The sequence below is a fragment of the Typopeltis vanoorti genome, chromosome 26, assembly GCF_054136105.1.
Source record: "Typopeltis vanoorti isolate ZY-2024b chromosome 26, IOZ_Tvanoo_1.0, whole genome shotgun sequence".
Classification (NCBI taxonomy): domain Eukaryota; kingdom Metazoa; phylum Arthropoda; class Arachnida; order Uropygi; family Thelyphonidae; genus Typopeltis; species Typopeltis vanoorti.
This window is the reverse complement of record NC_143574.1, coordinates 7,476,353-7,491,204: the sequence shown is the minus strand read 5'-3', so window position 1 is coordinate 7,491,204 and position 14,852 is coordinate 7,476,353. Positions and strand designations below refer to the sequence as shown.

General features: G+C 36.3%; 1 protein-coding gene across 3 annotated transcripts in view; it reads left to right on the top strand.

Annotated features, from left to right (window-relative positions):
* LOC150092298 (phytanoyl-CoA dioxygenase domain-containing protein 1-like) overlaps positions 1-14,852 on the top strand; it is a 138,530-nt gene that overhangs the window by 66,748 nt on the left and 56,930 nt on the right. For all 3 annotated transcript variants that reach the window (XM_090414894.1, XM_090414892.1, XM_090414893.1), the window contains one exon: positions 10,128-10,190. In XM_090414894.1, coding sequence (XP_090271020.1) covers positions 10,128-10,190 — 63 coding nt within the window. The remainder of the gene's footprint in view (positions 1-10,127; positions 10,191-14,852) is intronic.

Here is a 14,852-nt window from a genome sequence, read left to right as displayed (position 1 = left end):
CAGTATTTGGAGACTCCATAATTAGAGGGCTAGTTACTGACAGAGTCCATAAAGTGTGCTATCCTGGTGGGAGAATGAGTACAATAATTAAGGCGTTGGACATGAGGAGGAAGCGAGCAAAAGAGTTAGTTGTGATTGTAGGGACGAATGATCTAAGTGGACATAAAGAAGGATGTGAGGACTAATATCAGGAGACTATTCAGAAGAGTGAAAGATGACAGTGTAGTAGGAAAGGTTTTCAGTGTGTTAATTGGATATGATGATGATGAGTTGTGATGGAGAGCCAAAATACTGAATGGTATGCTAGCGGAGCTGTGTGAGGAGAAGGGAGTGGAGTTTACGGATGTATAGCATGTGTTTCAGGGTAGAATGAAATTATGCAGGCGTGACGGGCTGCATTTAAATGGCTTTGGAGTGAGTGTGCTGGAGAAAGTGTTGCTGGATGGAAGTATAGTGTGGGGAAGTACAGTGTGTGATGTGTGCCAGAGATCAGAAGAAGGAGATGAAAGGAAAAATCAGGAGAGAAAAGAGACATAAACGCTTGGCAGTGGAAACAGTAGTAGTGTGAGAGAGAGAGGAAGAGAGAATGGGAATACAAGAGGAACAGGGAGGCGGGGGAGGGGGAGCTCGGGTGGACAGGAGCCATGGCATAGAGAGAGAGTGAATGTTGAAAGTTGTAGTGAATGTGTGTATGAAGATGAAGTATTGTGGGTAGAGAAGTTAAGACTGAGCAGATGTATGTGGTAAGCGGTGATAAAGGTGATTGGGCAGGCGTAGTGGGGAAGGACTGGCTATAGACCTAAAAATGAACTTCTGTGTTTGTTTGCAAATGCCAGAAGTATCAGGAATAAAAGGGATGAAATAAATCAGTGATTGAGTTTATTTGCTCCCAAATCATTGGAATAAGTGAAGCATAGTTGAATGAAGATGATATCATAACGGGAATAGAAATGGAAGGGTACAGTATTTTTCATGAGGATAGAAAGGGGAAGAAGGGAGGGGGATTGCCCCTGATGATAGCAGGGGAATTAAGTTCACATAAGGTAGATATGAAAGGGGGAAATAGTGGCAATGGTTATGAGGCAGTGTGGTGTAATGTGGAGGTTGAGAGGAAGACGTATTTAGTTGGATGTTGCCATAGGCCTGGGAATGTGGAAGGAAGTGATGAAGAAATGTATAAACAACTTGGATTGGTGAACAAAGGAAGGATAATTATTATGGGTGATTTTAATTATGGTGGTATAGATTGGAATGAAGAGTAGCATCTGGGAATAAGAAAAATAAATTTCTCGAGTTCTTAAGAGATAACTATCTTAGGCAGCATGTAAAGGAGGGCACATTAGGATCAATAGTTCTAGATCTCATCATTTCATCAGAGGATGTAATTGTTAGTGGGAGGGTTTCACATTTTCCTCCAGTTGGTGAAAGTGATCATGAAGTAATCACCTGTGTTGTATCTATGTAGACTCTTGTGAGGAAAGGATATATGTGGAATTATAAGGCTAGTGATTATGACAAGCTTAAGAGACAACTTGGACCTATAACATTGAACAAGTAGTTGAGCGGTAAGGAAACTTCAAATGCTGCATGGGAACTGACAAAGAAATACATAGCAGCATCAATGTGTGAACGTATTCTGAAGGCCAAAAGGCTGAATAAGGTAGGTGTAAAATGGATGAATGTGGAGCTTAAACATGAAATCTGGAAAAAGAAGGTACTTTGGAGGAAGTACAAGATGAATAATGATAATAATCATTCACATGAAGAGTATAAAGAACAAGCCAGGAGATTGACTCAGTAAAGAAAACAAAAATAGAGTATGAGCAAAAATTGGCAAATCAGGCAAAGAAAAACCTTAGAGAGTTTTTTAGATAGGTGGCAATTAGAAGGAAGAATGATTATGATAAGATGAAGTTAAAGGATGAAAGTGGTAGAACGGTAACTGCTGCAGAAGACATTGTTGAAGTATTTATTGATCAATTTATAAGGGTATTTCATCCTATCAGGGTGGAATCATGAGGAACTTAAGTGTAGAGGACATAGGATGGCTTAATTGTGAGTGAGCTAGAGGTATTTGAGGAAATAAATAAACTTGATGTCAATAAGACAATAGGATTTGATGACATCTCACCATGTGCATCATAAAGGAATGTTCCAGGGAATTCGCAGTAGCATTGGCATGCCTGTTTAATAAGAGTCTTACAACAGCACAAGTTCCAAGAGAGTGGAAGGAGGGTAAAATTGTTCCACTGCATTAAGATGGTGATAAGGCTGTAGCTTCAAATTATAGGCCTGTCTGTATATCTGGAGTTGTGGCGAAGGTCCTGGAGAGATTGGTGAGGAGTAGGATACAGAAATGGGTTGATAACAGTATAGGTTTGTTAAGGGAAGATCATGTTTCACTAACTTACTTATGTACTATACCTTGGACACGGGAGATGCATATACAGTGGTGTGCTTGGATTTTGCAAAGGCTTTTGATAGACTGCCACACGATAAGCTCTTAAATAAATTGAAAGAGATGGGATTGGATAACAGAGTTGGATCAGTGACTGGCTGTCAGATAGGTATCATAAAGTTGTATATGGGGGTGCAGTATTCCGATAGAGAAAGGTAACTAGCGGTGTGCTGCAGGGCCATTGTTGTTCAATTTGTATGTTAATGATATTTGGTTGGGTTTAACTAGTGATATCCAGCTGTTTGCAGATGATGCAAAACTGGGGAAAGCAATGCACAGTCAAGTGGATGTTATTGCCTTATAAGAGGACATGAATAGATTGCATGATTGGGCAGGTAAGTGGAACTGTCAGTTCAATGTTGCAAAGTATAAGGTTTTGAGATTTGCTAAGCAACAATGGGTTTTGAGATTTGCTAAGCATACACCTGGTGGGGAAATTTTAATGGAAGTAGAGGAGATGAGAGATCTAGGAGTTTTGAGATTTGCTAAGCATACACTTGGTGGGGAAACTTTAATGGAAGTAGAGGAGATGAGAGATCTAGGAGTGATGGTGGACAAGGACCAGAAATTCAGGGGCCACGTTGCACAAGTTGTGAAGACATCACATTGGATAATGGCAATGATGTGGAGGACCCTGACATACAGAAATAGAGAGGTTATGATTCCATTGTATAAGGCCTTAATCAGGCCTCATATGGATTATTGTGCTCAGATTTGGTCACTAGGTTTTCATGGTGGCAAGGATATGTTGGAAAAGGTCCAGAGAAGATTCACAAACGTGGTCAGTGGTCTTTGGAATGTGGAGTATGAGGACAGATTCAGAGAATGTAAGTTGCAGAGCCTCGTCAACAAGAGGAAGGCAGGATATGATTGAGACATATAAGCTAGTCAGGGTTGTTATCAGGTTGACATGAAAGAAATTTTTCATAGAATGGGAGAGGGGGAGTAGAACAAGGGGCCATCACTGGAAACCGTATAAGGAGGATGTGAACAGAGGAGTGAGGAGTAGGTTCTTTGCATGGAGGGTGATTGGTGAGTGGAATGCATTGCCTGAGTGTGTTGTGGATGTAGATACATTGAATCAGTTAGGCATGGTTGGATGAGCATTGTGTGCAATAATGTGTGTTGGATGAGCATTGTGTGCAATAGTGTGACCTCTCACGGTGAGCTTCTGACTCCATGGAGGTCAAATGTTAATAATAATAATAATAATAATAACTCAGTCAGACCACATATTTATTACTGTGCACAAGCTTGGTGATCTAATTTTTAAGATGTGGAAAGGGAAACCAGAGAAGATTAAATTGATGTCAGATCTCATTAATGTTAGTTATAAAGATAGACTAAGGGAATGCTATTTGCAGAGCTTTATTGGTTATATTGAGACATAAGTTGGGGAAGTGTTTTCGCCATATTATTTTTTTTATTTTTTATTATTATTATTATTATTATTATTGTTGTTCCGGGAAACTCCAAGGAGTTGACAGACTCATCGAGGGAGGCCCTAACATCATATCTGGAACAACTATTCAACATTCACACAGTATCTATCATATCTTGCCTTGAACTCATTCATGGTCGTAGCACCCACAACAGACTCTGGAAGCTTATTCCACTCATTCACCACTTAACTCAGCAGTATGCCGTACACAATGATATGCCATACTGACATCTTTGTTAACAGTGACATGAAATACAGTATGGCACATACAGAAATTTGCAATATTCATTAATCTTCTCTATATTTACATGACATAGTGAAAAATGTAATATTTCACTATGTCACTACATCACTATTTTTCACTGTTGTTAAGATATTTGCCATATAAAACTTTTTTTTTTACATCTGCATGTATAAGAGATATTTCATAAAGTTTAGAAAAACAGGAGTAAAACTATTTGTCATAACTAGAAGTTATATAAGAAGAATATTAGCAGGGAAGTCATGATTATATTTTTGTTATGAAAATTTGTTGGTGAGTATAATGCATTACTTGAAAGTGTGATGAGTACAGAAATAGTGAATTTATATCACAGTTTGATGAACATTGTGAGTGAGGACCTTTCACAGTCAATCTTTAACTTCAAGGAGGTACGAGGCTAATAATAATAATGGACTATAGGTTGAATAAACTCTTATGTGTGAGATTACAATAAAAAAATAAATTCTTCTACTCTTAGTTACTACTACATCCTCATGGCATTCCAAGACAAACTGTGAGAAATTCAGTTTAGATCTCATTAAGCCTGTCGTTCTCCTAAACTCATTAGGCATAATGTTCATCACTGTCTGGTAATACATTTCACTCACTCACTAGTCTTTATGTGAAACATTTACCTCTTGCTCCCCTCTTGCTATGAAAGAGGGGAACAAGAGGTGAAAACACTCCTTTACATTCATAAAAAAGGCTGTAATAATAATAATTTGATAACACACCATGATGTGTGTATATATCAGCATTTATTAATGCTGTCCTTTTGATATTTATTTATCTTAATACTTGATTACCAGTTAATTGCTCCATTTCTTTCCAGGTCCGAATTTTCAGTGGTTCCTCACACTTAAATGTGCTTTAAGATATGTGTGTGTGTTGGGGGGAGGACACATTACTTGTCCCACTTGCTTCATCAAGGGTGATTCCTACTCCATATTTCACTAACTAGTATGCTGTGGCTTACTGGCACCTTTGTTAACAGTGTTATGTGATATACAAATAGAGATACATATAGAAATTTGTAATATTCAGTAATTTTCTATATATTTACTTAGTATGCAAATAAGCTTAGTTAATTAATGAAATTTACATTTTTCATCATATCCATTGTTAAGATGTTTGCTATATAAAATATTTTACATCTACTACATAAAATTTGTATTAAAATTATCATGTACATTTTTACTTATTTTTTTATATATTTGTACAGTCAATTTATGCTTAATTAACTGAGTGGTATATACTAATATACTAAATTTTGTGTATTTATTCCAAAACATTTTCATACTATGAAGTTAAAGTATGAGTAAATAATTATTTTTTCTTTTTTTTTTGTCGCATCCTTTGAATTTTCAATTTTTCCTGCTAGCAAATAATTAGTATCAGCACCTATTGTTTTACAAAAAAAAGGGCTGTATGTACCTCTTTATGGTATCCTCTTTCTTCAGACAGAGCATGCTCATCACTTGCTGTTCTCTATTTCACAGGAACAGTGATCAGCCATATATAAAATTTTATAATATATGTAGAAAAAACAAAAAACAGTAATGCATACATTTATTGCATTACATAGTACTCTTTTAGTAGGCAAAAATGTATCTTACTCACTGAATTGTAATGATGGTTAATAACAGATTTATAGCATTAAGTGAGAAAAAGAGAAAGGAAAATCTGTTTATAGGTAGGCATGCCACATTTGGGATTAGAAGGCACAAAAGTGACTATGATTATCATTGGACAAGTTCACCTCATCCATTGGAAAATCTGCTTTTGCCAGACTTCTGGTGACCAGTTTTAGTGTTACAATGTTTTTTTTTTTTTTTTTTAAATGGTAGTTCTTATTCTGCGGTTGCAATTTTTCTTCTTTAGTATATAGCAAAACAAGTGTGCAGTTCATAGTAAATGTTGTTGATCACAATTTTATCAAGATAATAAGACATGTCCATTTGGTTTGCTCTTCCCCCCCCCCCCTTCCTTAGGAGTTAAGATACATTAACTAATGTTTTCTGGCTATATGCATTCTGATGACTGTTGCTACTTTTTTTTTCTATAGGCTATTTTTGTCCAAACTGTTAACATTATTGTTCCTGAACTTAATAAGGACTTCTGATTAGTTTCACAAAGATAATCACAAAACTTTTGATCTGGTTATCTGTTCATGGGTATTTTTAAGTGATCACTGAGTGTATATCTTATATTTAGATTGAAAATGAACAAAATTTATAAATGTCAGTTTTTGTTTATTTAACTTAACTCCCTGCACTTTATTCATTAATCTATCATCATCATCATCATACCATTAATTATGGAATTCAACCAGGTAACTCATTCTTGTAATTTATCATTAATTTATACATCCTTTAGTTTTCACCATCCTTTTTTTTTCCTGTGGATTTATATTCAAATATTATTCTTGTATATTTTTCCTTGTGTATTCACTTTACTTGTTCATTCCAATTTTGTATTTTTTTCTGTTATGGTTCCATAAAGTAGAGTCAGCCCATTTTGTGGATAGACTTCATTTCCATTGTTATAATTCTTTGAACTACTGTTTCTTTCTTCTTATGCTTCATGCCCATATTACAATGTTGAGAACAATTGCTATACTGTAAATTCTTATTCTTGTTTTTGTAGAGCTTGTGATGGATTTTAAAGTTATATTTATTAATCCTATTATTTTTGTAAAAATTGATGGTTTTGTAATTAATGTCTTTTTCTTTTTAATAGGAAACATGACATTGTAGGAAATTAAAATTCATTAGCTCTATTATAGTGTTTTTTCTAACTATTTTATTTTATATTAGTTCTTATACCTGTGAATGCTGTTGTTTTTGTATTACATGTTAAAATCATTATCAAAGTTAAATTCACTTTTGCTTAATATATATTATATATTAAGCCAGTAATTGCCAGTGGATACGTTAACGAGTGGTTAACATATCCATTGTTCAGCCAAAGGGCTGCGGGTTTGAATCCCACCATGAGCATGGATGTTTGTGACTGTCTGTGCAAATAGTGGTGGTGGTCGGCGGTAGATGGCATTGGCGTAGTTACAGTCAGTTGGTCGATTGAATGGTGGAGACAGAGTTGTAGAGCAGGTGTCCTCCCTCGATGAGTCCTTGGACTCCCTGGAGGTGTCAAATAATAATAATAATAATATATATATATATATATATATATTTCATAATCTTCTTCTAATATTTCTACAGTGGCAGTGTTTTAGCTTTGTGCCTATTCTGCAGGTATTTCAGCAGGCATTGCTCCACTGAACTGGCAACATCATTCTCCACTTCCTGTTGCACATGTTATTATTATTATTATTACGGGTATCTCCATGGAGTCAGTAGACTTATCGCGGGAGACCCAGACTAGCAAAACAATATCTGTCGTATCTCGTGTTGAATTCATTTACAGACGAAGAGCTCACAACTAAGTCAGGCAATGAATTCCACTCATTCACCACCCTCCAGGCAAAAAACCTTGTTCTGACACCCTTGTTAACCACGCTCTTCTTTAATTTCTAGGGATGACCTCTTGTTCTTCCATCACTATCACACACAGCTGAAACATTTCCCCTGCATCAACCCTATAAAAACCTTTCAGTAATTTAAATGTTTCTATCATATCCTCTCTTCTCCACCAATCAACCAACCTCTGCAATCTACAAGCTCTCAATCTATAATGTAGGGAGCATTTTTTACATCACTCACCAACTTGGTCACTCTTCTCTGAACCCTCTCCACAGCCTCCTCATCTCCAAGGAATCCAGGTGACCAGACCTGAGCACAGTAATCCAAATGTGGAAGTATCAATGCTTTATAAAGAGGAATAATAACCTCTTTATCTCTGGATGTCAGTGTGTTCCTCAACAGCCAAGTAATCCTATGTGCAATCTTGGACACCACTGGTCACCTGCCTCATCCTGGACTCGGCTTCTCCATACACCACCTTCTGGTATCTCTCCCTGAGCCATTCTCCCATATATATCATCAATTTAGTATCCATTCTCATCTGCTCCAATTTGCGTAACAGTGTTCCATGGGGTATCCTGTCAAAAGCCTTAGCAAAATCCAGAAGTACCACTGTGTAGCCAGTTCCTTTGTCCAACTCAGATGTCATTCTATTATGAAAAGTTAATAAATTGCTAAGGCAGGATCTACCTTTAACAAAACCATGTTGGCCTCTATAGAGTATCATATCCTGATCCACCCATTCTTGAATTTTGTCGTTAATCAACTTTTCCAGTACTTTTACCACTACTCCTGAGATGGTGATTGGTCTGTAATTAACTACCGCAGTTTTAGAGCCACCCTTATGCAAAGGAACCACTTTGCCTAACTTCCACTCCCTAGGGACCATACCCGAGTTCAAACTTAAATTAAATATCCAAGTAAGAGGGGTTGACAATTCATTTGCACATTCATGCAACACCCAAGCTGATATTCCATCTAAGCCTACATCAGTGTTTGCATTTCAATTTTAATACAAGTGCAGCAGCAGCTGCTCAGTACTCCTTTACTGTGTGACTGCAAACACACTGAACATGCTTTTCTTTTTCCTCTTATTCCATCTACCTCCTTTCTTTGAAACAACCTACCACAAAAGTATTTCCAATCAGCTATAACCTGCACCCTTCAAAAAAAAGTGTCAGTAAACTTCTATTTGACTCTTCACCTGCACCCCATACATGGCACTGGTGTGCTTATAGGTCCTTTGACCTTTTGTGTATATGAGATCAATAAAAAAAATTTTTTTTTAAATATTTTATTGATCCCATACATTCTACCTCATTTTTTTTTCTGAGACAGTTCTCATGCTGTCTCATCCATTTAATTTTCACCTAATTTATACTCTTGCAATTCATTACTATCACCTCACTACTTATGATGCTACTACATCCTTCTTTAATTTCCACATTGTTTATTCTCCTCACCCTGTATATATACAGTTCAATTCTACTTCTTTCAAACATCCCTTGGCCATTTCCATGCACTGCTGACATCCTTTTCTTGCAGTTACTTATGCCATGAATTGCTCCATGCTGTCTGCTGAGTGTGTTGTAATCACTGTCTCTTTAGTTCCACATATTCCCCTTTGTTAACTAAATATTTTACATACTTAGCCATCTTTCAGGTCAAGACGGCATGATCATTCCCCCAGTCAGAAGTGAAGTGGCTATCTTGGTTATGGATAAATCCTCTGATGCTTTCATGAGATCCAGCATTCTCCAACCACTGTCCCCTCATTCATATATTTCAAGATAATTATCTCTTGGTAGCACAAGGCAAAATGCCATATCTAAATAATCATTATATAGAAAGAAATTTTGTGACAAATAACGTAATCTGTAATGGGATGACATGAAAATCATATTATACATTCAGTAAAATGTCATCACTCATGTGAAATTAAAAAACAGTAATACACTTTCACTGTGTATTGCATTTGAGCATGCTCACATACACAATTTTTATTATTATTATTATATGATGCCTCCAGGGAGTCCAAGGACTCATCGAGGGAAGGCACCTGCTCTGCAGCTGTCTCCACCAACTGACTGCAACTACACCAACGCCATCTACTGCCAACCACCACCACCACTAGTATTTCCACAGACAATCACAAACATCCATGCCCATGGCAGGATTCGAACCCACAGCCTTTTGGCTGGAGAGCTGATACGCTAACCACTCGGCCAGCCAGGCTGGCCTGGTGGTTATTGGCTGGATATTTCAATGGACAGGATTTCAGTGTAGCTACATGCATGATAAGCCTGTCTTAGTTCATATTTTCATAAAAAGTTCTTTAAGATGCACATAATTATTTGATGATGATGATGAAATATCTTTTTAGAAAGCATGTCATGTGACTAGTAAAAGTAGCATGTAGTCTAATATTCTAGTCATAAATAAAAATGCTTTTAATTTAAATATTTTTTTTAAACTTATAATTAGGACATTGTGCATAGTTTGGGATTTAAGGAACCAGTTGTTGTACAGAGTATGTACATATTTAAGGTAAGTTATTATTTTTGCAAGTTATGGTGATTTTACCTATTTATGCTTAACATGCTTTTGTGAAATGATTTCATTCCTTTCAATTCCTGTCTGATTTCTTGGATATTATTTTCATCATGTTATTTTATGTAAGGATAAAGAATAATAAAAGAAGAACACCAGTGAGTCATTAAGTTCAATAATTATGGAAAATCAGGCTCTTTCATCATGTACTTAATCAAAAAGCCTGACATTGAGCAAAGGCATCCATTCCTTATATCATATACCAAAACCTGTATGAATGAAAACTCAAAGAATCTTGTGAGATTTTAATTCATCACCCTGACCTCAATCAGAATGATGGTCTAACAATCTCAGGGATATGGATGGTCCACTTGTAACCTATATAACATCTGATTAAAAAGACAAAAGATAATATAACTAAGTTATTTAAGTCATAAATAAAAGAATGGAACTGCAGAACTTTAACAGTCCCTGAAGCCAAGCCTCCAAGCACAAAATATTTTAACATAGCTCTATATATTGGATACGGAAACCAGAGTTAACCAGCATTCTTCAATAGTTATTGACATAGTTCTACTTATATACAATTTGTATATATTTCTTTATTTATTAGTTAATTTTTTTTAAATCTTACCCTCATCATGGGTTAGGTGGGGTCAAGAATTGACCAAAGTAACAACTTAAGCTAATTTAGTGAATTGTACTGAAGTTTATGTCTCTCTCTGTATGTATATATCTATATTCCCAGTGATGACCTTAATATCATCATCATCCTTTCAGGAATTTAGGTCCAATGGTCTGTTCTGGTCTCATTCCATCTTTTCTTTGGTCTTCCCTAACTTCTATATCCTCTAACTGGGAAGTATTAGTATTGGAGTATTTTTTTTTTGGGTAGTCTTGAACTGTTCATTCATTTCATTGTTCAATCCACTTCTTTCGGTATTCATATACTTTGTCTAATACTGAGTCTAATTTTAGTTCTTTACATATTTCGGTGTTTCTTTTTTTTGTCTGAAAGTATAGCATGTTGTCCTTCACAGTCCTTCTGTAAAGTGGAGAAGGTCTTGCCAAAACTTTATAAACTCTTATTCTTATGTGCTTTTGAACTTGATTACATTTGAAAATATTATTGATCACTCCTGTTATCTTTAGAAAGGTTTTAAATTTTGATATCAATGTCAGCTTCTTATGCATATGATATAGCACATCCAAGGTATTTGAAGCAGTTAATTTGTTCCAGAATTTTATTTTCAAATGTAATCAAGTTTAAATGCTGGTTTTATATTTTTCTTCCATTTCTTTACTGTGTGCTAATTTCTTCCATTTCTTTACTGTGTGCTAAAAGAAGCAAAAATAGTGATGGAAAAGAACTTTGGAAAAGTTAAGTGCTGTTTTGAGTAATAATTGGCAATATTTCATGAATTTTAGTGTTGTACTATTTATTTTTGATAAAAAAATGTGTCTGTATGATTTATTAGTTGAAATTACCTTCTTTAAATATAGCACACAATGGCAGTACTCACACTGTCAACCATGTGGGCATCGACCAGTGTGACTACGCAACCACCGCGAAAATCAAGGCATTAATGACATACATACACTTTTCAAAAATAATTCAATGTCACAAGTGTAATATGTATGCATGGCAGAGTGTAAGAGATGTTTGTGGAGAGAGAGAGAGAATGGGAGATGAGAGAAAGTATGGATTTGTAGGAAGTGCAATATATTATTACATCACGATGCAGTGAATGCGAAGCAGACTGAAAAGATAAAAGATGGCTTAAACGAAACAAAAGCTAGTGAAACTGAGGGAGTGAAAGAACACAAGAATGTAGAAGTGAAAGTTAGTGATAAGGGAGTGAAAAAACAGTATGAATGAGGAAACAGAAGTAAAGCACAGCAGAATGAGAGCTAACAAGACTGTGGGAGTGACAGAGAGTGAAATTGTTGGAATGCAAGATTTGATGAAACAATTATTGAAAATGAATGAAATGAGGAATATGTGGAGTGATGTTAGACGTTTAGTAGAAACTAATGAAGGTGTACAAAAGAATAGATTGAAAGAAAAAAGGGTAAAAGAGGTGATGAATGATTCCAGGATAGCAGTGTATAGAGATTCTATAGTTAGAAGATTAGTTAATGAGAGAGTCCATAAGGCCTGCTATCCAGGAATGAGAATGAGTAGGATAATTCAGGTGTTGGACATGAGGAAGAAACAAACAACAGAATTAGTGATGGGGACAAATGATCTAAGGACATAAGGAACATGTGAGGGCAAATATCAGGAGGTTATTGAGAGAAGAGCGAAAGATAACAGTGTTAAAGTTTGTCGGTGTGTTGCCGAGGTATGGCGATGAGTTGAGATGGAGAGCCAAAATCATGAATGGTATTCTAACGGAGCTCTGTGAGGAGAAGGGAGTACAGTTTGTTGATGTATGGCATGTATTTTAGAGAATGGAATTATACAGGCATGATGAGTTGCATCTGAATGGCTTTGGAGTGAGTGCACTGGAGAAAGTGTTGCTCAATGGAAGTACAGAGTGTGATGTGTGCAAAATATCAGAAATAAGAGATGAAGTGAAAGATCCAGTGGTATTGAAGAGACAGAAGTGCTTGTTAGTGGAAACAGTAGTAGTGTGAGAGATGAAAAGAGAACGCGAATGCAAGAGGAACAGGGAAATGTGGGGGTGGGGAGCCTGGGTGAACAGGGAGACATGGCATAGGGAGAGTGGATGTTGAAAGTGACAGTGAATGTGTATGATCATTCACCATCAGGTGGCATATGGTGGTAGGACTGTGTTTGGAGAGCTTCTAAAGCTAAGTTGTTTAGTTTAAAAAAAATAGCATTATCGGTTTAAAAAATTGTGTTAGAATTAGACTACTGTGGAGTTAATTAGTTAAGTAATTAATTAGTTAGTTAATTAGTTTGGAGAGCTTCTAAAGCTAAGTTGTTTAGTTTTAAAAAAAAAGCGTTATCAGTTAAAAAAATTATGTTAGAATTAGACTGTACTGTGGAGTTAATTAGTTTAGGTTAAAAATTTTGTTTTAAATATTATTAATTTAGTCTTTTGCACTGTAAGACACGTAGCATAGCACATGGCACGAATGCAAAGCAGAACAATGGTGTCCAAGTCATCTTCATTGTTTAAAGAATTCAATCAAAGGGACTTTGTGCAGTGCAATGTCTGTGAAATGTATGCATTACCAAAGGCAGCTGGAATTTGGTTTGAAAGCAATGGTGGTGGGAAAGTGTGCCAAAAATGCTACGAGAGAGAAGTTCAAACGTGTGTCTCAGGTCGCGAGATTGAAGTAACAGATGGAACTCAGAATATGATTGAAAATGTGTGTGATTTAATGCCAGATAGCATTGAGATTGAGATTAAATGACATGATTGAAAGAGAGAGTAAAAGTGTTGAAAGAAAAAATAGTATGACTGATGTAAAGAATGCAGAATTGGCTGTAATGAGGTAGATAGCTTGGTTGTGCAGAGTGATACATAAGGCAAAGTGGGAGCTGGAGCGAATGCAAAAATGTCTGGCGAGTGGATAAGCTGATAACGGAAAGAAAGAAGTGCGAGATAAGAAAAATGAGGGCTTGACTGAGAGAGAGAGAGAGAGAAAAATAACGAGTGAGTGTTATGCGGCAATTCAATCATAAAAGGTGTGATCGATGAGAGTTTGACAAAATTGTGCTTTTGTGGTGTGAAAAATTAATGATGTTAGTGAGGCTATTAGAGCACAAAAGGGTAGGGTGAAAGAAATGATCATAGTGACTGAAACAAATGATTTAAAAGGAGAAAAGTATGGCATGAGAGAGGCCATGAAAGAATTACTAGAAGTATAAAAGAAAAGAGTGAGAGAGTTAAGATAGTGAGTCTGTTGCCATGGTATGACAAAGTAGAGCTGAGAAGGAGGGCCATAATAGCGAATGACTCGATACGTAGGTTATGTAGGAGGAGTGATGTGGAGTGAGCTTGATAGGCAAAAGGACTTATGCAAGAAGGATGGTTTGCATCTGAATGGATTTGGTGTTCGGAGACTGGAAAAAGTGTTGTTGAATGAAGTGAAAGTGGATGTGCAGAATCAGGGAAACTAGAGCTTTTTTTTGGGGGGGGGGATACGCTGTTGAGTGGACATACAGACATCAGTGAGGCAGTTGATTGTAAGAATATGTATAATATGCCTAAGTTATTACCACTGGTAAAAACCGGAATGGGATAGTTAGTATAAAGCACCAAGACAGTGGTGGGGCTTTTGCACTTTATGTACCCTAATGGCAGGAACAAGCAGGAGAAATTTTTGGCATTGGTTGGCTCATCCTGGCCAATGGTTATTGGCATTAGTGAGACATGGCTAACAGAAGATGATATATGATAATTAAATATTTAAGGAATTAACAGTGTAAACTAGAAATATAAATTAAAACAACTTTAATATATACTTTCCGATATTTCGGCAACGTCACATTGCCATCTTCAATGGGAACTTAAACAAAGACACGTGCACACAAGTACTACATAACAGCAAATGAGAACAGAAGCGGGGAAGCTACCGTTTACCTAAAGTCCTGATGGTGCACCCTGGCGGGCTATATTAGTTGTTCTTGGCCTTTGGACCGAAGTTCTTCTGATGTAAGTTTCCCAAATTTGGGGCAGTCTC